Genomic DNA, 24,342 nt, shown 5'->3' on the forward strand with positions numbered 1-24,342 from the left:
GAGGTCCGGTTTCCAGCCTCAACTTCACCACCGACTTGCTGCGGGATCCGAGCCCATCACCTCTTCCTTCCATTCTTACACAAGACATGCTGGATGACAGATGATGAAATCCCACGGTGCTTCTGAACTTTCCAGAGAGGACAAGACTTTCAAAAGGGCTTATTCAATGAATGAAAACGCCTGGGCACCTTGAGTGAGATTCTAAATAAAGCTGTTAATGTACCATCCATGGCAGCAATTAGAGGAGGGTGATGAGTTACCAGGCAGAGTTTAGCTGTCTTTGCTGGAGGCCGTCGATCGCATCTAATGGGACTCAAGAAGCAAACACAAGCCAATCTTTTGACCTTACCTGATAGTAACCAGCACACGACAGAACATGGGGAGCTTAGTCAACAGTCCACTGAGGCACATCCACTTACCAACAGAGATGTAACTCGTGAACGTACTGGTTCTCGAAGGATTCGTAACTGGAGACACTGCCACACTCATCTATGGTGCGACCATTCTTGTACCAAGTTACCTCTGGCTTGGGCTGGCCTGATGATAAAGAAATAAGAATATTCTTACGACGTGAAGTATCTTTGGAAAATCATAAAGCTATCAATAAGAATGGATGATAAACAATAGGGATAAGCATGATGGACATGTCATTGGGGAACCGGAAAAGCTTCTTGTCGTTGATAAAAAATGCATCCTTCAATAAGCACTCTTGGGCATGTTACGTGCCTGAGAGGATGCTGGGCTGGACTGGGGACGGGGGGAGCACACAAAATGAAAAGTGCTGCCCCTAATCTCGAGAAACTATTAGGAGGGCTTCCCTGGTGGCTCGGGGACAAAGCATCCGCCGGCCAATGCAGGAGACGTGGGCTCAAGCCCTGGTCCAGGAAGATCCCACATGCCTTGGAGCAACTCAGCCCGTGCGCCACAGCTAGTGAGCCTGTGCTCAGGAGGCCCGGAGGGGCAGCTACTGAGCCCACGCGCCCTAGAGCCCGTGCTTCACGACAAGAGACGCCGCCGCGATGAGGAGCCTGCACGCAGAAGCTGGAGAGGAGCCCCTGCTCGCTGCAGCCAGAGAGAAGCCGGTGCAGTGATGAAGACCCAGCACAGCCGGAAATAAATACGTAAATAACTTCCTAAAAGACCGAGTGTCCTTAACTACTATTTATTTTTAAAAAAAGAAGCTTTTGAGAAAAATTATCTACAACTAAGAAATAAGGCAAAAATGTGGATGGTATCTTGCTTCAATGTCACATGGGACAAAGGTCTATCTCAGAGTTATCTAGAGGAATGCACTCTGCTTGATCGATGATTACTATTGATTACAATCCCCAGACTTAAAGTTACCTATAAACTTACAGATTTTTATTCAATAGAGATGCAAATAATCTCCACATAGCAGACATGATAACCCCATAAATTACAGTTGATGGCCTGTAGGACATTAACCAGTGTTCTAACTCAGCAATCTTATCCTAACATTCGTTCATTAAGTTGCCTATAAACACCCAATTCCTCAAATGCGCTTTGACCTGGTCTTGATATTTTTTGGTTCCCTGATTACTCAAAGAATTGAGGGACCTTCTCTGTGGTCCAGTGGTTCAGAGTTCCCCTTCCAAAGCAGGGAGTACACGTTGGATCCCTGGTCAGGGAACTAAGATCGCACATGCCTCTTGGACAAAAAAAACAGAACATAAAACAGAAGCAATCTTGTAACAAATTCAGTAAAGACTTATAAAAAAATGTTTCATGTGAAATAGTGGAAGAGTAGGTCCTAAAAAAAAGAAAAGAATGGGATAAAATCTTTAACGTTCACTCCATATTTGCATGGGAATCACTTTACCTTTTTGAAAATTATACCTTAATGGTGCTCAGAGTTGATTGTATGTTAAAAGAGCAAAGAACAAAGCAGACGAGCTGAAACCGTGTCTTCCTGAGGAGGAAGGAGTCTGGAATGTAGGTTTCCCAGGCGGGTGCTGCGATGACGTGTGACTGATGTTATCACAGAAATGGACCTACGCTATCCCCCTCAGAAGGGGTTCACCCTTCCCCTGGTGATCGTTAACCAGATAGACTGTTAATGGGCTAATCTGGTAAACGCCCTCAGGAATTCCATTCACCCCTTGGAATTTTTTCCCCCTTGTGACAGACAAGGGCAGGAAGGTATCCAGTGTGGACCAGAGCTTTCTCACCAGCTCCCACATCACTGAAAACGTATAAAATGTGCCACCTCTACTGGAGGAAAACCTGGTATTTGGGAGCAATACCTTCTCACCAGGGAAGCCCTCCTCTCTCTCTCTAGGTCTCATCTAAGTTGGAGTCCCCCAGCTGTGCTCCCCACCGCCTCTTCCTCCAAGCAGGCACCCACGTAGTCAGTCCCTGGAGCAGGCAGCAGACACACCTGCACGCAGGGACATATCTCCAGCAGCTGCCTGGCTGAATCTCTTTCAAGCAAATGACTAAACCACCAAAAAAAAAAAAAAAGAGCTTCCCTGAAAAACCACCAGGGAAGCTGCTGATCATATTTCATTTCTGCCGTTCTAATCAGACTCGTGTTCCCCTTCCGGTCAGTTTTACCCGATTTCTTCTTGGGAAGCGTTTAACCGCTCCTCTTGGGCGTGTTCCTGAATTTGCGGAAGCCATGACAGCAAGTATGCCTAAGCTGCGCCTGGGGGACTCATTCTGATCTCTCGGGCTCCAGTGTTTCATTTCAGGAGTAATCAGGGCTGACTGAATCCCCCAGCTTCCTACTGGCTGACCGTTTTTTTCCCTTCGTGTGGTACAGAGCTGCATAATCGGCCCCAGAGGAGACTTGTGCGGGGAAGTGGTATCTTGTACCTTGTGGGTGGTTCTCTTTTCTCCCTCTACTTGCTGGAAACCTAACCCGAAAATCCTACCCGTGTTTTTTAAGCCTACCTGCAGGTCGCTTATTGAAAGCCACCTGCAGAACATTTCACAAGTATCTGGCTTATGTGTGTGGGGACCAGGATCCAACGTGAGGGCCCATCCAAACCTGGGCTTCCTAGAGAGACAGGGGGCTACTCTGAAGGCTCGACAGTGAGCCCGAGCCCGTCTCTCCATCTGGACGGCTGTGGACAAACACCAGGCCAGAGGGGGTGCTGTCCTCTCGGCTTGGGGACTCGGCTGCACGGTCCTACACCCAAAGACCCAGAACGGAAGGTGAGATTTTATTGCAACTTCTGCTAAGGAAGCGGAGCCGTTTTAGAGACTGACTCCTATCTCTGGACTTAGAAAAAGGGATAAAGGGGTGAAGAGTTTTCTTTCATCCTCTAGACAAGACTACCAGTGCCTCCATATTTTCAAGGGTAGACATAATCCGAGAAAGAGAAGAAAACAACTCACAAGGGACCAAATCCTGCTTCCCTGCCCAGCAACTTTCCTTGTTTTCTTTTAATACCACATCCCGGGGACTTCCCTGGTGGTCCAGTGGTTAAGACTCCACGCTGCCAGTGCAGAGGGCATGTGTTCAATCCCTGGTCGGGTAACTAAGATCCCACATGCCGTGTGGTAGAGCCCAGGGATAAATAAAGAAGTGATAAATCCCCTTTCCCAGGGTGAAAGCTGTGGACCAGCTCTGGGTTATTTATTCTCCAGGCAGGGGGATTTCCAGCTCCCTGATCTCACGCTCCCTCCACTGGGCGTATTTGTCTTAGTTTTAACCTTTTCACTGCTGACCGGCAGAGCTGAAAAAGGCAAACAGTGGGGAGATGAATTTGGCCAGGCTGGGGACATCAGTAAAAGGTGATGAAGAAGAGTTAGGTACATTGTCTGAAGTGAAGTTATTCATGCCTTTCCCATATACCACAGGAAATTAAAAGCGGATTATCTGGAAAAACAAAAAAAAAAGAACAAGTGTGGGAGTTGCCTAAACAAGAATCACAATAGGACATGGAAAAGGATCCCCAAAACATGTCCAGAAAGGTACTCGAAGAGATCTTCTAGGAAAAGAAGTCATAGAGGATTTAATTGCTCAATCAGTTACTCAGAACTAAACTTCCCAGGTGATGTTTTAACAGTGCCCTTGTGAGCCAAAGAAACCTGGTCTGCACGGAGATTTCAGAGGGTGAAGAGCTAGAGATGCTTACCCGATATTATGCAACGAAGCACAGCGTCGGACTTCTCAGGAACTTTCTGGGAAAGCAACGTAGATAAAAAACAAAGCGCGCGCCTCTGGGGCCCTCCTGAGTCTGCCATCCTTTCATGCCACATGAGCCTGAAAAATAACAATCCCCAACATCACCATCCATTCTGGGACATCTCTGACGTTTCTTGGGAATTCCAGAAGCCCTGCCACCCTGTGAGTGGGCCTCAGGGAGAGAAGAAATGAGGTCCCTTGGCCTGCAGAAGGCAGGGTGTTGCGGTCATGCTGGTAGGCAGGTTGGGCGTCCTTGGGTTTCTCACTGGCCACTGGTGACGTTAGGGCCGGAAACGTTGTTATGGGGGAGGGGGAAGGCCTGGGCATTAGCATCATTCCTGGCTTCGGCCCCCTAGATGCCAGGTGCACCCCTCCCCCAGGTGGTCACAATCCAGATCTGCAGATGTTGCCAATGCCCCAGGGAGGGCAGAAGTGGTTTCAACCTCGCTTCCTGGGGGATGACAGGGGGTCGCAGCCCAGACGGAGGGAAAACTGAGCCTACAGCCAGTGCCACCTCTTTCGAAGTCGTTTCCTACTGGACTCAGAAAGTATGTGCCTCTGGGCCTTCCCTAGTGGTCCAGTGGCTAAGACCCCACGCTCCCAATGCAGGGGGTCCCAGGTTCAATCCCCACTTGGGGAATTAGATCCCACAAGCTGCAACTAAGAGTTCACACGCCCAACTAAAGATCCCGCATGCTGAAATGAAGACCCGGTGCAGACAAATGAATACATATTTTTAGAAAATGAACTCAAAAAAGATGACCACTAAAAAAAAAAGTGTTCATGCATCTTCACTTCCCAAAAGAGGAGTTGACTCAATACAAAGGAATCACCAGGTGGGACATATTTCTTCCAGGAGAAACCAGGAAACTACCGTTCCTTCCGAGCACCAGGCAGGTGCCCCGGGGAGGGCAGCAAGTGGGCTGGCATTTCTGAGCAAGCACGGATTAATCAGTACAAGTCGGCATTCAACAAGTCGGCTTGGTTAGTCACCAGGTATGTTATTTCACTTAATCTCCTTTAAGTGACCTAAAAGGTTATTAATACCACCTACACCTTACAGATGAGGAATCCGAGACTTGGAGAGGTTGAGCAACGTGTTCAAGATCACACAGTTGCAGCCGTCATTCCCCTGGGACCCCCATCACAGCCACACGGGCTGACATCTTCAGTGTGAGAGATGACCTTGGAGCTGTGCAGTGCACGTTTCCAGGCAGCCCTAAGAACCCCCGTCTGTGCCCAGAGAACCCGCCCCCCTCTGTCCTCTGGGTACAGTGCTAGCATCATGCTGCCAAATCTATCCTGCACGGAGGACCCCATGTTTGGAAATCACATTTCACTCTATCCAAACAGTAGACATTTAGAGACAGTCTCCCACATAAATATATTTTGTGTATTTATCTCTGGTGTGATAAATTTTCCAAAGATGAGAATTGTGAAACTTACATATTTTAGATCTCTAGCTAGTATATTGATTTGGACATGGCATATAATTAGGGTCATCCAAGACAAGCAGTGGACTAAGGGTCAGAAGTTTTAGTTCTAACCTTTCCGTTTGTCACTTCTGAGTGGCAACATAGCATCGGTGGGTGAGAGTTCTAGAGCCAGATACCTTGAGTTCAAATTCTGACTCCACATCTTCCTAACTCAATAAGCATGTCACGACTACCTCAGTTTCCTCATCTGTAAAATGGAGGCATAATTGTTGTATATACTTCAGAGGTTGTTGTGAAGATTAAATGAGTTATTGCCTATAAAGCACTTAATCCTCTAAGGATTAGAATAATGTATGTAAATAGCCTAAGGAAGAATCTGTTATATAATTGGTTTTCAAGAGGTAATCAGTAGACTTTAAGGAAAGACTTCACTCATCTCATCAATTTCCTTTTCTGCTGTGCTTCTGCTAAATCACTTCAGTCATGTCCCGACTCTGTGTGACCCCATCCCTGGGATTCTCCAGGCAAGAGCACTGGAGTGGGTTGCCATTTCCTTCTCCAACGCATAAAAGTGAAAGTGAAAGTGAAGTTGCTCAGTCGTGTCCGACTCTTCGCGACTCCATGGACTGCAGCCTACCAGGCTCCTCCGTCCGTGGGATTTTCCAGGCAAGAGTACTGGAGTGGGGTGCCATTGCCTTCTCTGTTTTCTGCTGTGGGTTACCACAATGATTTTTTTAAGTGATATGCCAATTAAGGTCTAAAGATTTCTCCTGGTATAATATTCACCTGTAATAGTAATTTATAAGACAAGACTATTCCCATTCCCAGGGGGGCACTGCTGTGGATGGAGAGGGAAGAAAGGACAAAATCAGACCTTTAAGGGTTGAAATTCTCAAGGCAAGAATACTGGAATGGGTAACTCTTCCCTTTTCCAGGGGAATCTTCCCGAGCCCGGGCTTGAACCCAGGTCTCCTGCATTGCAGGCAGATTCTTTACTGTCTGAGCCGCAGGGAAGCCCAGGAAGAGTTGGGGTGATGTCAAAGACCTTATGTGCCACCCATGATTTCTAAACCAGGTGACGGCTCCCTGACAGCAAAGTCCCACAGCTTACAACACTTGACAAACACGCTATTTGACTCACATAATTGGTTCAGTCACCATGTGTCCCAGCCATGGGGCTGACTACTCAGGAAAGGACAGTTAAGTCAGGCCGTGGGTCAGGTTTCCTCGCTTCTCTGGAGGTGAGAACCCTTGAAGACAGATTTATCATTCTCTGCTAGAGATGGACAACTAATGAATTACTGAAATTAGCAGGGTGTGGTTCACGGACACCCTTGGAGCGATCAGATGGCAACTGGGATGAACACAAGATTTGATGTTTCTGTTATTTTAGCTGTGTTGTCCAGAGCAAGTTGCTTACTTTTTTAAAATTTTTGCTTACCTTTAATTAGACAGTCTAAATGCAGACACTTGTATTCTGTAAAATATACCAAAAAAATGGTTTCCCACAAACTCTATCCTCCATCTCAGAAGTTTCCTAAGAGGAAGGACTTGTTTTCCTTTCAGGCATTTTTCTATCCATTTACATGTATAGTCATCTAAACACTACACACACACAAATACGTATATAATCTTAATGTATGTACATCATTAAATTGTACATATTTTCCATGCAGTTAGCTTACCTTACTTATCAAGTTTCAGCAGTCTTACAAGGTCAGTTCAATCCACTACAGATTGCATCATTTGTTTTTTAATGCTTGATGATATCAGTATCACATAAAATAGCAATACCATGCTTAGTCTGTCTGTTCTTGTGTTGATGATGTATAGCTTGGCTGGAGTTTTTCAGACTTACAAATGTGTCTCAAAAAACATCCTGGTACATGCTTCCTTGGGCTTCCCCAGTGGTTCACCAGTAAAGAATGTGCCTGCAAGGCAGGAGACTCAGATTTGATCCCTGGGTCAGGAAGATCCCCTGGAGGAGGAAATGTTACCCCACTCCAGTATTCTTGTCTGGGAAATCCCATGGACAGAGGAGCCTGGTGGGCTACAGTCCACAGGGTCGCAAAAAGTCAGACACAGCTGAGCGACTAAACAATAGTGACATGCCTCCTTGGGCATGTAAGTGGTTCTCTAGACTAAATACAAGAAATGGAGTTGCTGGATAAGAATATTCACATATTCCATTTTGACAGATAAGCCAGGATAGGCAGCACCCTTAACAGAATAGGAGAAGGATATGGTGATAAAGGGCCCAGGTTTCTGGGTTCAAATCTTAGCTCTGCCACATACGAGCTTAACTTCTCTTTTTCTCAGTTCTTTCCCCTGTAAAACAAGGAGAATAGCAGTAGCTATCTCATTTAGTTATTAGGAAAACTGAGTAGGTACAAGCTCTTCTGAATTACATACCAAAAACTAAGTATGAAGTGCTACCAAGAGCTTTTGGTTCAACATCAGCAAAATTATAAACGTAGTCCTCTCACATTGCTGGAGAACAGCTAGGAGGTAGTAGGAGGATTCTTTGAATGTTTAAAGCCCTTGACTGATGCCTAGCTTTATTTTGGCTAGTCTGCCCCCACACAGGCAGCTGGTGGCGTGGCTGCTGTCAGCAGGAAGGCTGCTGTCAACCGAAGGGGCCAGGGAAGCGCTCTGAGCCTACACGCAGAAAATGGGCACCCGGTTCTTCTGGGGCTGGCAGGAAAGGCAGCTGCCAGAGCTTTCTCACTGGGACAGGAGGCGTCAGTCCCGATGACCCAGCCTAATCCAACAGCAGTTGGGTTCCTGAACCTGCCGTCAGCGGTAACTCCTGATTTGGCTGTCACATGCACCGTCACTCAATACCCAGTCCCACGGTAGGGAAAAGCACCCTTCCCAAAGATGGGTTCTGAGGACTTCCCTGGTGGCCCAGCGGCTGAGGCTCTGCGCTCCCAATTGCAGGGGGCCCGGGGTCAATCCCTGGTCAGGGAACTAGATCCCAGATGCTGCAACTAAGAAGAATTCACACAGCACAACGGAAACAGCTTCTGTGCTGTGATGAAGACCGAAGATCCCCTGTGCTTCGACTATGACCCAGCACAGCCAGATGAAAGAAAGAACTATCTTAAAGCAGCCCACAAAGATGGGCTCTAGAAACTAGGGGTGGGGAGGGGGGAGGCCAGCTAGGCAGGGAGAGACAATTATAACATGTTTGGGGTACCTTCCCGGTGTCTGCCCCCAGGCTGGGTGCTTCATACACACTGTCTCATTTAATCCTCACAGTGAGACTACCAGACGGGTTCTTTCTCCTTTCACAGATAATGACTTGGAAGCTTTGCTCCTGTTCAGTTGCTAAGTTGTATCCGACTCTTTTCCAGCCCCATGGACCTCTGAGGCCCACCGGGGTCCTCTGTCCATGGAATTTCCCAGGCAAGAATACCGGAGTGGGTTGCCACTTCCTTCTTTAAGGAATCGTCTCCACCCAGGGACTGAACCCGTGTCTCCTGTTTGGCAGGCAGATTCTTTACCACTGAGTCACCACCTGGGAAGCCCCAAAGAGTTGATGTAACAAACCTAACTCCTCAAGGGGCAGGATTGGGCTGGCTGTGAGTCCAGATTTGTTGGAGCGCGAGTGTTGTGCTCTTTCTTGGGTAAGATTTTCCAGATTGTATGTGAGAAGTAGAGGCAATAAATTATAAAAAATTAACCCATGAAAAGATGCTCAACATCACCAGTCATTAGGAAAATACAAATTAAAACCACAATGAGATAGCTTTTCACACCCACTAGAATGGCTATTACAAAGCAGAAAGTCAGATGTGGGCGAGGTTATGGAAAAAACAACCGTCAAACAGGGCTAGTGGGAATATTAAATGGTATAGATGCTTTGGAAAACAACTTGGAAGTTAGTTTCTTAAAAACTTAAAACACAAATTTACCAGAAGACCCAGAAATTCCATTCCCAGGCATCTATATACCCAAGAGAAGTGAAAACATACATCCACACAAAGGCTTGCACACAAATATTCTTAGCAAGATTACTCATACTAATCAAAAATTGGAAATAACCTAAATGTCCATGGGAAACAACCTAAACATACAGCTAGTGAACTGACAGACAAAATGTGGTGTAGCCACATGATGAAATACTCTGGATAATAAAAAGGGACAAACTAGGACACATGGTACAACACAGATGAACCTCGAATGCCTTCCAGCGCAAGGGGTACAAGCTTAATCCCCGGCTGGGGAAATAAGATCCCACATGCCTTGAGGCAAAAAAAACAGAACATAAAAACAGAAGCAATACTGCAACAAGCTCAATAAAGACTCTACATCTTCTTCATCCATTCCTCTGTGGTGGACGTTTAGGTTACTTCCATGTCTTGGGTATTGTAAATAGTGCTGCAACGAACACGGGTGCATGTATCCTTCCAGACCATGTTTTTCTCTGGATATATACCCAGGAGTGGGATTGCAGGATCATTTGGTAGCTCTGTCTTTAGTCTTTTAAGGAATCTCCAACTGATCTGCATAAGGAATCTTTGGTAGTTGAGAAAAATGGTTTAAAATTCATCCATAACAATGGTTGTGCAACTTGATAAAGTTAACAACATCACTGAATCGAACACTTAGAGTGAATTGTACAATGTGTAAAACATCCCTCAATATAGTTAATTTTTAAAATAGAGATAAGAAGAAAAAAAATAAAATAGAGATAAGAAGACAAACAAACACACACCTAATAATATTCATTGTGGCATTGCTTGTGATAGCAAAAGACTGAAAGTACCCTAAATGTCCCTCAGTAGTACCTAGTTACAGTATATCTATACAATGGAATTTTTTAAATTTCTAGCAGCAATAAGCATTAAAAAAGAATAAGGCTTCTCTGGAGGGAAGGGGTAAACAATCCCCTTTGCAATGCAAGAGACACCAGTTCGCTCCCTGGCCCAAGGAGCAACTAAGCATGGGAACATGCCATGGAGCAACTAAGTGTGGGAACCACAGCACCCGAGCCCATGTCCTACAACTACTGTAGCCGGAGCGCCCTGGAACCCACGCTCCACAACAAGAGCAGCCGCCGCAAAGAGAGCCCCACGGACCGAAACTAGGGGATGCCCGTGCGCAGCAACGAAGACCCGGTGCAGCCAAAAGATAAAAATAAATAAATACGGAAGTCTTTTTTTTTTTTATTAAGAATAGAGCATCTCTGTATGCACTAATATGGAATAATCTCCAAGATACATTGTTGAGTAAGATAAAGTATAAAAGAGAGTGTGGCGTATTCTATCACTTGCAAAGTGAGAAAAGGAAGAGTAAGTATTATAATATGTTTATTTATACACACAATGATTTTAGAAATTACAGGGAACTGGTAATCTGGTTGCCCCTGGTGAAGAGGTCTGAGTATCTGGAGAAAGGAAGGGACGCGAGTTGCGAACACTGCAGGTCTCTGCATTTCCTTTGGGATGGTTTAAATTTATGTACACGTGCTCAGTTGCTATGTCATGTCTGACTCTGCAACGCTTTGGACGGTAGCCCGACAGGGTCCTCTGTCCATGGGGTTTCCCAGGCAAGAATACTGGACTGGACTGCTGTTTCCTCCTCCAGGGGATCTTCTCAACCCAGGGATTAAACACGCATCTCCTGCATTACAGGCAGATTCTTTACCACTGAGGCCTCGGGAAAGCCCATTTAAAATGTATACATGTTACCTAATAAACAAATATCATGGCTTCCCTGGAGTCTCAGAGGGTAAAGAATCTGCCTGCAATGTGGGAGACCCAGGTTCGATCCCTGGGTTGGGAAGATCCCTGGAAAAGGGAATGGCAACCCACTCCAGTATTCTTGCCTGGAGATTCCCATGGACAGAGGAGCCTGGTGGGCTACAGTCCATATGGCTGCAAAAAGTGGGAGATGACTGAGTGGCTAACACACACACAATAAATAAATATAACGTAGCTGTTAAATATTAATAGTGAGCACCTCCAGCTGTCCAGCAGGGTGCCGGGCACACAGATCATGAACACACTGGGCTGAGGCTGCTGTTTGCTCTCTCTGGGTTTGTTCCAAAATTTTTTTTTAAGATGGACTTTGTCTTCCCACTCCCCTCTCCTTAAAAATCTGTGGCAGTTCAAAATCCTTTAAGGCAGGGTTTAAAAAAAAAAAAAAAAACAGCTCAAAGTTAGTGAGACCTGTAACAAAGTTGAATAACTCCTTTGATTTTATAATTGAAAAGCACCCCTGAAACACAGGCGGGTCAAACGACTTTTTCAAGGTCACGCAGCTTGTTAGTGGGCAGAGTCCAGGTTGCTAGATTCTAATTCCCACCGTATTATGTTGAAAGGATACATCCCTCTGCCTTTCTTATCTTTGTCCTCCTCCCTCGGGGTAAAGGGCAAAGGGCAAAGATCGCGATGCCACAAACACACAGGGTGGGCTTCCCAGGTGGCTGCTGCTGCTAAGTCACTTCAGTCGAGTCCGACTCTGTGCAACCCCATAGACAGCAGCCTACCAGGCTCCTCTGTCCCTGGGATTCTCCAGGCAAGAACACTGGAGTGGGTTGCCATTTCCTTCTCCTCCCGGGTGGCGCTAGAGGCAAAGAACCCGCCTGCCAATGCAGGAGACATAAGAGATGAGGATCAATCCCTGGGTCGGGAAGATCCCCTGGAGGAGGGCATGGCAACCCACTCCAGTATTCTTGCCTGGAGAATCCCATGGACAGAGGAGCCTGGTGGGCTACAGTCCATGGGGTCGCAAAGAGTCAGACACGATTGAGGCAACTTAGCACATAAATACACATCACGGTGCTGTAAAATGACAAACTTCGGTGAATTAACTGGTTAAAATCACTGTGGTTTGAAGCTGGATGAGGTGAACTGCTGTGTCCGATCTAGGCATGTGTCATCAAGGTCATTGCTGAGAACACGCATGGTGAAGAAAGCCCCTCTCTGGATGGGCCTCCACATTCTCCCAGGCTCCCTGAGTCCTTGAGCTCACCTTCCCTGCAAACAAAAACCCCAGAGCAACCCCCAGAGTCGTCCCTCTTCGGAGTCATCAGTCTCTTTGGAGATTGCTTATTATAGATGGACTAGAGCTGACATCCCGTGGAATCTGAGGCAGCAGCCCGGGTCGGGGAGGACCTGGGAGATGTCCATTTCTCTTCTGTCCCACACCCTGCCCTGTAATGGGCAAGAATAACACTGCCTCTGGGGTAATGAGCTGAGCCTGCATTAATTATGCTGAACAAACCATCTCTCAGTGAGCCGGAGCAGAGAAAACCATTATGTGTGGAGACAGTCAATATTAGCTCAGCCACCTCCTACCATCCTCCCCAACATAGCCAGTTAGAGGGGCTTAGGAGAAAACTTTTTATTTTTGCCTCTACTTGTTTTCTGAAGAACTTTTAAAATCATTCTTTATCTGATTTTTTTTCCCCTAGTAAAGTGTGTCTTAGAGAGAAGGAGCTTCATGCCCAGCAGTTCATTCCATTAAAGAACAGAACAGTTTTGTAGAAGGGCTTCCCAGGTGTCTCCGTGGTAAAGAATCCACCTGCCAAGCAGGAGATGCAGGTCAGGAAGGTCCCCTGGAGAAGGAAATGATAACCCGCTCCAGTGTTCCCGCTCCAGTGTTCCAGTGCTCCCCCGTGCCTGGGAAATCTCATGGACAAATAAGCCTGGCGGGCTACAGTCCATGGGGTCACAAACAGTCAGACACGACTAAGTGAGCACATCCTAAATCTTTGAAGCGTGAATTGCTGCCTAATGGCACCGCACTCCAGTGCTCTTGCCTGGAAAATCCCATGGACGGAGGAGCTTGGTGGACTGCAGTCCATGGGGTTGCTAAGAGTCGGACACGACTGAGCGACTTCACTTCACTTTTCACTTTCATGCATTAGAGAAGGAAATGGCAACCCACTCCAGTGTTCTTGCCTGGAGAATCCCAGGCACGGGGGAGCCTGGTGGGCTGCCGTCTATGGGGTCGCACAGAGTCGGACTTGACTGAAGCGACTTAGCAGCAGCAGCCAAACTTAAGCCTAAGGGAGGAGATGGTATGACTTTAGAGGCCTTTCTCTTAAATGTCCAAAATCTCCCCAAGTGGCCACTTGCTTTCTCCCTGAGCTCATTGCCTCTCCCGTCACTGAGACCTGCTGGGGGGTGAGCTAGATAGACTGCACCCTCCCTGCTCTGCAGGCTCTGATGGGTCTAAACTGATCAAGTACTCCTGCTGGGTGACTGGTTCACTACGGTCTAAGCCAATCAGCACATGGCTTTCTGCAGAAAGTTCCATGGTTATCCAATCAGTGGAAAGCTGAAGTCTTCTGCCCTGTCCTCTGACCAGGAAAAATAAAGCATGCAGACCCCAAGGGAGGCTGATACCAGATGAGACTGAGAAAGCCAGCCTGAGGTTGAAACCAAAGCACACAAAACAGCAGAGTCTCCGGAAGTGCAGAGACCAGAGCTGGTGTCCCAGCCACACTTCTTGGACTTTATAGTTGGGGGCGCAAGAAGAGCTGATTTTTAATTCCACTGTCTTGATTGTTGTTTTTGACTTTTGATGTTCTAGAAAGTACACAGATGAATCCATACTTCCCCCTCCCTGGCCATGGTGTTTGAAATCCCTACCATTAGCCCTCCATTCTCGAGATCTATGTGGACATACCTTAACCAGATTATAGACAGAAGGATTATAGACAATTAAGGATTTAAGATTAGATGGCTTAATCAAAGAGTGCTTGTCTAAGAAAGTTCTAGGGACAACTAACCAAACCAACCTAATGAACTTCTGATTTCCATCGGCATCCTGTCTCTTTCTGCCATTCATGCTTTGTTTGGGTGGTTTTGCTGTTGTTGTTGTTATTGTTTCCTTTACAGAATGAGACCACCTTCCATTTCTATATATTCTGTATATTCTGTATAAATCCCACCAGTTTCAAACTCCACCATAAGTGCTGATTTGTCTTTGAAACCACCCCGCTAGCCTCACCTGGAAAAAACAGCCCACTCCTAAGTGATGGACCCCTAACCTAAGCGGGAAAAAGCAGCCCCTCCCAAATAACGAACTGCTCACCTCGTCCTCCCCACATTCACTTTTGCCAGCAGACAACACTTCCCAGCAGTCTGTTTGCCTGCAGGACACCTGATGGGTTTATTTTTTGTGTTATCCACAGCTGTTGCTTATTGTGGCTTAGCCTTATGCATCTGAGAAGTAGGCAAGGTTAGTGCTTGAAAAGAACCAGGGCAGGAGTTATAGGCCAAAGAAATGGCTAAAGTGGTTCTCAAAGTGCTGGTCCCTGGACCACACTGTCAGCCTCACCTGGGAACTTATCAGAAATGCAAATCCTTGGGACCTTCAGAATCAGAAACTCTGGGGGTGGGGCCTAGGAAAACGTGTCTTTACAAGCTCTCTAGATTCTGCTGCACTTTGAAGTTTGAGAACCACAGGACTAGAGGAGGGTCTTAAACTGGCTGAGGAGTGAACGACCCTGGTTTTCTAAGAGCAGGACTGAAGACCAAGTGAGTCAAGGTGACCTGGGCTGCCCCAGGTCTACTGGTAGCAGCCACGGGGGAAATGGCCCTGGGGGCTAGGTGATCTGTGCTCAGGAGTAGACGATCCAGAACTGATGCTCTTCAACCCGTGTCTGTCTCTTTGCCCTGCTTGTCCAAAGTCTCCTGGAGGGTGGTCAGGTGGGCGTACATGGGCGGAAACCTCAATGAAGGCTCCAAACACTTTTTAATGCTCTTTTCTCTCACACAGTTGGACATTTGTCCTTTCATTTTTGCCTCCTAAGAAGACATGATCACGTTCTTCCAAGTTTCTTTGTGTTTCTGAATCTGGGGCAGAATTAAGTGTAAGTTAACAGGGTTCCTTACAAACCTGTTGGTAACTCAAGCAAAGAATTTATCCAGAAACCCTGAGATGCCTGGACACAAGCTGTGGGCGATCTCAGTCAAGACCACAAGGGCTATGTATAAAATAGCTAACCAATGAGAGTCTGCTGTGTCGCACAGGGAACTCTATTTGATACTTTCTGGTGACCCACATGGGAAGGAAATCCGAAAAATAGGAAATATGTGTATATGTATAGCCGATTCACTTTGCTGTTAACAGAAATTAACACAACGCTATAAAACAACTATAACAAAAACTTAAAAAAAAAAAGACCAGCGGAAAATTAATAAAGACATGGGTACAGCGCTTCGGAGCTCTCCCATGAGAACTGCTTGTGATCTTGTCTGCTCCATCCCTCTGGGCCTGTCTCGCCCTCACTCCAAAATAAAGAAGCACCCTGTTCACTAGGAACTTTCATCACCAACCTTGAAATCCCAGGCATGGCTCCTGAGATCACCCCCACCCCCCACCAGCTACCGTCTCCACTGAGTCCCACAATGCAGGTTCATTTCTGAGCATCCTCACCCCGAATCCCAATCCGACCACTCTACAGTACCCTCGTCTAGTCCCAAAAGGGAAGCGATGCAAGACTCAGCTATAATCTTTGAGGGAAGATGCGTTTGTGCCAGAGTTTCCATACTAATCACAGACATCATCTGTATACATAGATTTACCTTTACCTTCCATGTCTATGGATTCATGAAAACTCCCATTTAAATGTTTTCTTAAATGTTTTCAAGTATAGGATTTTCTTTAAAATATCTAAATGTCTATGTTGTTTTCATTTAATCATTGCCCTGGTGTCAAACATGTGCCATTTCTATTACTTGGATAGTTTATGTTAGGAAAGCATTCTGAAATTTTAGCAAAGAGAGAGTTGTTGTTCAGTCCCTTGGTCGTGTTGGACTCTCTGCGACCCCATGGACTGCAGCATGCCAGGCTTCCCTGTCCTTCACCGTGTCCCAGAGGGGTTTTTTTGTTTGTTTGTTTTCTAACAGTATGAAACAAGCAAAGAGAGACAGAAGCTTGTTAATTAACCAAGGGTAGGAACTAGTCTTTGTGGAGACATTACGATTTGACAGACACTTTAGGTATATTTGCTAGTGTAATTCCCCCCATCAGTCCTGTTAAGGTGGATGCTGTTACTGCCATTTACAGGTGAGAACGCTGGAGTTCAGACCGGCTGGAGACTGTGCTAAAGTCGGGGTCTGGTTCCAAACCCTGCCTCCTGAGCCCGGACTTGATTCCTCAGCCCCACTCTGCTTCCTGCACCTCTATCTGGATTAGGACACTCAATGACATCCTCCTACCACAGGCTGATAGCTACAGGTAAGTGTGTGTGGGGTGATGGAAAGTAAATTAAATTGGGAGGGGGTGTCTTTTCAAAATGATGAAAATTAGGAATTCCACCCTACCTAAAAATCTTCCCCAATTGTGACTGCATGTTTTGCAAAAAAAAAAAAACTTCAAAGGACAATGGAGTTTGGGAAATGAAATCCATTTAAATTTGTTTTAAATCTGGATTTCCAAGATCTGATCATCAGTGCCTTTTGATACAGGATTTGTCCCTCCGCCCATTCAGAAGGAGGCTCACAACATCCAGGGTTTCAGTTCAGAAGCCCAGCAGCATAGGCGCTGGTTCGATCTCCCCTTGACTGGTATTGCCGGTAGACCATTCCTGCTTTACTCGTCATTTGAAAATGAGGGCTCCCTTCACCTGAGAAGAAGGCTGTGGAAGGGAATTAGATCAGCAGCAGCTCTGAATGCCTCCCTTATCTATTTTTAAATGACTGCCAGATGTCTGTAACTGACACCCTCCATCAGTGCTTTGAGTTCGGATGTGTTCGTCAAAATGTGACCGTGCTGCTGTTTCATCGGCCTTTCTGGGGTTGACTTTTTGCCTTCAATTTTCAAAAACATCCTAGTTAGAAACTCAAAGTATTGTGTCATGCCTACAGTTAACAATACTGTTTTCTTTTTCTTCCATTTTGGTTTTGTTTGCTTTATTTTTTTTTAACAATACTGTTTTGTACACTTAAACACATATTAAGAGGGTGGATCTCAAATGCTTTTACACCAGTTTTTAAAAAGGAAAGAAAACCTGTTTCAAAGACTCAGTGACTGTTTGCACCGGCCATTTTGAAATGCCTGATAGTTTTGCAGCAGCTTTCATTCCTGTCATCAGACAAGGGACCGCTGTGTCCCTTCTCAAAGTTATTCCCACAAAAGGAGTAACTTTCAACTGAAACACTCAAATATGTCAGGCAGAAGTACCGATAGGGCTGCGTCACCTGGGCTGTTACCTCAGATTTTCACGGTATTTTTCTTTGCAAAGCCTTCACAAATCATTCTTTTCATTCATCCTTAATGTTTATTTTTTTTTCTAATTATTGAGATAGCCATGAGGTGAAAGAATCTTTTAAAATGACTGTCAAGCAAAAATGGTCATTAAAAAATAAAAATAATAATAGATTCGGCAAAAGTGTCAGAACGGACCAAAATGGAAAAAAAAAAAAAAAAGAGCATTTGACCACTTGAAAACCCTGCAATGTACCCAAGCATGCTCTGTGGACCCTACTCATTTCATCTGGTTCCAGTTCCTAAAGAAACAAGGGGCTTAGTTCCCTTCTGCAGAAACTGTAAACAACGGCATATGTAAAGCACAGCCATTCCTTAGGTTAAAAACCAGAGCCTAGATACTTACTTTTCAATACTTTCTGTCCAGGAGGCGTGTCAGGAGGGCCAGCTCGGCTGTGGGTCCCCAGACTGTGTGCCAGGCATTGAGTGCGCGTCCCTGTTCCCGGGACGGGGGACACGGTGGAGTGACAGGGTTCGGGGTCTTTTCCCAAGTTTTTCAAAGCACAGTTGGGTCTGCTTCCAATAAAGCTCCTGTCTTCCTAAGAGGGAAAATTCTGTGCCCAGGGACGTTCTGGAAGAAGAGCATGTTTTTTTTTTCCCCTGCCCCTGAATGAACTAGGTCATTGCTGAAGCTGGAGAATATTCTTTAGCATCACAGTGATGAAACTTGAGGGCTGTTCCTGCGGAAGGTGTGACCCTTGCTGACGCTGCCCAGGAGGCGCTGGCAGAGGGGCCTGGTGAAACGCAGCCCCGGGCGAGCTGACGAAACGCAGACGAGCTGTCCCCGATGGCTCAGGGACAGCCGCGCTTGGCAGCGCCCGTGCCAGGCCTCAGGTTCAGGTGCTCGTCTCAGAAAAGCAGGATCTGGCTGCCTGATAAGGTGATTAAGGCCAAGAGCACCGGCAGCTGTCCCACCGAGGCTATCAGGCACTTGAAACACACGTAGGAAACCCAAAGTGGGAGGAGGGGCAGGGAGGAGGGCAGGCGAAAAAGGAGAGTCATACGTTATTTATTTAGAACTGGCATCACCATCGCGCTCTGAAGTTCTCTGAGAAAAGCAGAAGCCACAGGAAGGCAGGCTCCACCCTGCTCCCCCAGTGGTCCCCTCCTTGCCCCCAAACACCCCTTTCTCTCATACACACAAACACACACACTCACACATGCACACACGTGCACCTTCTCTCTCTGCCTGCGTTGATTGCCAGAGTAAGAAGAAAAGAGAGGAAGACCAGAAGAAATCCAGAGAAGAATTGCCATGAGCCCTGGTTTGTTCACTTGTTTTTTCAAATTGTCAAGAATCGTTCTTGCTGTCAAGATTTTGTAACGTGGGTTTTGTAACGTGGGCATTTCTCTTCTTGAATTTTGCCCAGTTCCAAGAAAGAACATAGAAAAATCCAGAAGTATCGCTGTGTAACCACTTTGCCTCTTTGCAAAAGTATTTTAATGCACCGTACCTGGAAACTGACAGCTTAGACGGAAACCTCTTACGAGACTCACGGCTAAAATTAGCAGCTTCAAGTGGGTGACTTTGAAAGGGACACAACTGCAAATATACACTCCCTGCTGAGCATCATAATCCTCAAAAGCAAATTGTTTAATGCAGCAGTGTGTGCATCGCTATGCTTGGATGGAATGTAACTTCTCACAAGATGAATAAGCATCACCTAAGTTATTAGGCCTCAAGGGTACTGTTGATGTGTTTTGTTTATTTCACGCGTACCTTCATTTGAGAAGAAAGATACTGAAAGCTCAGAGACTTTAAAATAATGACTATCTCTTAGGGAACACGTTTCCACAAACTGCAACAGAATGTAGAAATCACCAAGTATTTGTGAATGTGGTTATCCACTGGTTTTATTTAAAGCCTGATCCTCTTCACAGCAGAAGGTCATTTCCAGATAAGAGGAAATAATGTTAAGGTGACAGTGAAGAGAGAAAGAGGTTGTGACGATAACAAAGTAAATGTTATCACACACAGCAGGACAGGATAAACCCAAAAGAGTAGATAAATGTGATGTGATCTTGAAAGAAGAGTTGCCTGGGAATTCTTAAATGGAAAAGTTGACACTCGTTATGAAATTTAATTTTGGTCTTCACAAACAATTTGAAAGACAAGCTCCCTCAGCTCCTATCATCCACCTCCTAACAAAACAAATTTAAGGAGCAAAGAATTTAAATATATATATGGGGCTTCCCTAGTGGCTCAGATGGAAAAGAATCTCCCTGCAATTCAGGTGACTCGGGTTCTATCCCTGGGTCAGGAAGATCCCCTGGCGAAGGGAATGGCAACCCACCCTAGTATTCTTGCCTGGACACACACACACACACACACACACACACACATTATGGATTAGCCATCTCATTAGCTTGCAGCCATAGAATTTCTGATGTTGGTATTAAACTCAGGCCAGGTCACTGTTGTGAATTTTTTATGATTATCCAAAGGAGAAGGGATAGAAGGAAGGAAATTGAAGAGAAAAAAAGGAAGGCATATATTTGTGTCTCTCACATACCATCAGAAATACGTGACTTTGTGATTAAAAATAAAGACCTAAAAATGTTTGGCATCATATCAAGTGAAGTAGTATGGAATAGAAGAAATGGTTAAGTGAACTGTATCTAAAGCTGCAGGAGAAGGAAAAAAAACTCTTCCCGTGAGAGACTTTTCATCTAAGGAGTAGAGCTGCAAGTGTATTTTTTATCAGATGCCATTTAACTGCTTCTCTGAAAGGCTTTTGAGGCTGTTTTAGTTTCTTGGCATGTGGAATGAATGGGTGCCGTGTGATGCACTGGCCGCTTTGGGCCTCTGGGGAAGGAGATCTAGTCAGTTTCCAACATGTCTGAACATTTCAAGCAAATCCAGAGAGTCCTTTAGCTGCTCTCTGCTCCCATAATTTGGGCTTGGATTGGTCTGTGATGGGTTTATCGCTCACTTTATCCCTTCTGGCACAGGAGGTCTTTGAATGCTCGCGTCTAACGGTCTGAGTGACGGATGCCCTTCCCAGCATAGCACATTCTTGGCTGAGCTTTGGTACCAACCACATGTCAGGTCAGATCAGATTATCTGCCAGGGTCCTTGGGCCAAGCTGGAACTGAGCAGGTCAGTCCGGCTTGCAGGGAGCTGTGTGGGGAAAATTCCCCCACCATGGAAAACAGCACTTCATCCCCATCCAGGGTCCAGGTATTCTCAGACCTTCTGCAGTATGTGTGGTTCCTTGTTCCGTGGACGTGACCCGAATCAGGCCTTTGCAACCTTCATTCCGTTCCCTGTATATTAAAGGGCTGCTATTCGCTCAGGTCACTTGGGCTTCCTGGGGTGCTCAGTGGGTAAAGAATCTGCCTGCCAAGGAAGGAGATGTGGGTTCCATCCCTGGGTCGGGAAGATCCCCTGGAGGAGGAAATGGCAACCCTCTCCAGTATTCTTGTCTGGAAAATTTCTTGGACGGGGGAGCCTGGCAGTCTACAGTCTTGCAGTTGCAAAAGAGTCAGACACAACTGAGCAACTGAGTGCATGGAGTCACTTAAGTAGGTCAGCTCCACAAGGATTCCTTTCCCTCAAGTGCAGAAGCGAAAGAACTAGCGATGTTCACAGAACACCTTACAGAAGCATTTAATCCAAACTTCCCTGGCAGTGCAGTGGTCAAGACTCCATGCTTCCAATGCATGAGCACAGGTTTGATCCCTGGTCGGGCAACAAGGATCCCACATGCCATGGGATGTGGTCAAAAATAATAAATAAATAAATAAAAATAGCATAAAATAATAGCAATGTATAAGACAAGGGGAAACTGTTACGTATTAGGAGTTTAAGATTAACATGTACACACTACCATGTATAAAATAATCAACAAGGACCTACTCGATAGCACAGGGAACTCTACTCAATATTCTGTGATAATCTAAATGGGAAAAGAAGCTGAAAAAGAATAGATACATGTATATGTGTACCTGAAACTAACAAAGCATTGTGAATCAACTATGCGCACAGTCTTTCAGTCGTGCCCAACTCTTTCTGACCCCCTGGACTATAGTCCACGAGGCTCCTCTGTCCATGGGATTTCCCAAGCAGGAATACTGGAGTGGGTTGCCATTTCCTTCTCTAGTAAATCAACTATACTCCAATATAAAATTAAAAAAAAATTTTTTTTAAAGAAGTGTTCAATACATCTTGTTCCTAAAGTACCTATTACAGCTACCTAAAACCGCAAGTATCAAAACCAGGTTAAAATTCAATTTCACTCTGTATGACAGTCTAAGTACCCGAAAAAAAAAAAAAACAACCCAACCTCTGAGATAAGATTCTAGCACAGTTATTCCTATGCTTCAGTTTCACTTCAAAACAGCCACCAAAAAAAGTATTACAACTGTCAGAACAGGAGGAAATACCAATTTTTACAAATTTATAGATTGAGCCCTAGGCCCAATTTCACAAATACTAAGTCACATAAATTACTTGATTGGTGTATGGAAATTTAAATTTTTAAAAATATTTGCATATGGTATGTATATTAAGTATTTTATAAAAGTTTCATTTTAAGGCTTTCCCTCTGATTGTAAGAGTAAAACTCATTACTGAAACCTTCTAATATTTTTATTTAAAAAATTTTAAATCTCCCACAACCCAAAGATAACCACCATTTTGGTGTATCTCCTTCTGCTCTTTTATTTTCCCTTTGCACATTTTTTATGCTTTCTTTTCTCTTGTTTGTTTGTCGGGTTTTTTTAATTAACATGGGCCTCTCGTTAAGAATTCTTTAGCCTACATACTGTTCTGTCAGACGAATGTGTTATACTACCTTATGTGGCCAGTGTTCTAATCCTAGATATTTAGGTTGCTTATACATTTTTGCTTTGATAAACCATGGTGGGATACGCATTATTGTAAATAAATCTTTGGGCACATCACTCTAGTCTAAGGATAGGATAGGATGTTAAAAGTGGCACTGACAGGTCAAAAGTTACAAATATTTTAAGGTTTTGAAATATACTGCCAAACAAAACTCCATCAGTTGTACTACATTTTGTCTCCACCAGCATGAGTAAGCCCGCCCATCTTACTTTGAGAGCAGTAACTCTTGGCACTGAATGCTTTCACTGACAACGTTTCTGCCAATCTTAGAAGCAGAATTTCTTCGATTGCCAATGAGGTTGATTAGTGTTTTACAGGTTCTTTGGACCTTCTTTCATGAGTTAAATTTTCAATTTCCGGGGTCAACTTTGCTCGTTGAGTGTTTTCCTTTTGCACATATTAAAAACACTTCATATATAATTTGCTACAAATAGGCTCTATCTTCCAATTGGTGGTTTTGACACATAGACGTTATGAATTTGTGAAGTCTTGAAATGTAGAAGCTATGAATTTTTATTTAATAAAAGCTATGCAGGAAGGAGGAAAAGGGAGTTGCTTTTTTTTTTTTAAGGGTACAGGGTTTCAGTTTTGCAAGATGAAAAAGTTTTGAAGAGTTATTTGACAACAGTGTGAATATACTTACCACTACTACATTGCTCACTTAAAAATGGTTAATGTGAAAATTTTTATGTTATTTTTTAACCACAATCTTTAAAAAGCAATCTTTTTCTTGTGGTTTCTTCCTTAGCTTATAAAGCCCTGTCTCTATATGCACTTTTCCACTACCCCATACTACCCCATGGCAGAGTAGAGAGTAGTAATGTACACTAATGTACTGGATTACTTCATGGCAAATAGATGGGGAAACAGTGACAGACTTTATTTTCTTGGGCTGCAAAATCACTGTGGACGGTGACTGCAGCATGAAATTAAAAGATGCATGCTTTTGGAAGAAAAGCTGTGACAAACCTAGACAGCATATTAAAAAGCAGAGACATTACTTTGTCAACAAAGGTCCATCTAGTCAAAGCTATGGTTTTTCCAGTAGTCATGTGTAGATGTGAGAGCTGGATAGTAAAAAAGGCTGCGCACCAAAGAATTGATGCTTTCGAACTGTGGTGCTGGAGAAAACTCTTGAGAGTCACTTGAACTGCAAGGAGGTCAAACCAGTCCATCCTAAAGGAAATCAACCCCGAATATTCACTGGAAATACTGTTGCTGAAGCTGAAGCTTCAATACTTGTGGTCACCTGACGTGAAGAGCTGACTCATTGGAAAAGACCCTGATGCTGCGAAAGACTGAAGGCAGGAGGAGAAGGCAACGACAGAGGATGAGATGGTTGGATGGCATCACCGACTCAATGGACATGAGTTTGAGCAAATTCCAGGAGATCATGAAGGACAGGGTAGCCTGGTGTGGTACAGTGCATGGGGTTGGAAAGAGTCAGACATGACTGAGCTACTGAAAAACAACACTCGAATCAATTTGTGCCTTTTTCCTTAACCCAGATATCTAGGATTCTCAGTTTCCTTGGTACTTTAGGGGCTTCCACCCTTCACCGCTAAGAGAGTGATACAGGTATAGGTACAATAGTAGGGTTTTGGTTTAAAGACTAGATTTTTTCCCCCATTAAAAAAAAGAATGAAATTGCAGTTGGGTCTTTCTACTATGAC

The 24,342-nt window shown here is 45.0% G+C and overlaps 1 protein-coding gene and 1 long non-coding RNA gene across 7 annotated transcripts in view; one reads left to right on the forward strand and one right to left on the reverse strand.

Annotated features, from left to right (window-relative positions):
• The window catches only part of ALPK2 (alpha kinase 2), a 139,108-nt gene extending 119,956 nt beyond the window's left edge, over positions 1 to 19,152 (reverse strand). The window contains exons 1-3 of one of the 2 annotated variants that reach the window (XR_006264903.1): positions 18,167 to 19,152; positions 4,104 to 4,231; positions 420 to 537 (exon numbers count right to left, since the gene is read on the reverse strand). Coding sequence is in view for 1 of the 2 variants with exons in the window: in XM_043444041.1 (XP_043299976.1) it covers positions 420 to 537; positions 4,104 to 4,227 (242 nt within the window). In the remaining variant the exon portion in view is untranslated. The remainder of the gene's footprint in view (positions 1 to 419; positions 538 to 4,103; positions 4,232 to 18,166) is intronic. The other variant, XM_043444041.1, reaches the window with a different exon arrangement.
• The window catches only part of LOC122425567, an 82,036-nt gene that overhangs the window by 40,211 nt on the left and 17,483 nt on the right, over positions 1 to 24,342 (forward strand). For 4 of the 5 annotated variants that reach the window (XR_006264906.1, XR_006264908.1, XR_006264905.1 and 1 more), the window contains exon 3: positions 16,621 to 16,791. This is a non-coding gene — a long non-coding RNA (uncharacterized LOC122425567). Of the gene's footprint in view, positions 1 to 16,620; positions 16,792 to 19,190; positions 20,068 to 24,342 lie in introns of those variants that run through there. The other variant, XR_006264909.1, reaches the window with a different exon arrangement.

Source organism: Cervus canadensis, chromosome 23 (genome assembly GCF_019320065.1).
Source record: "Cervus canadensis isolate Bull #8, Minnesota chromosome 23, ASM1932006v1, whole genome shotgun sequence".
Lineage (NCBI taxonomy): Eukaryota > Metazoa > Chordata > Mammalia > Artiodactyla > Cervidae > Cervus > Cervus canadensis.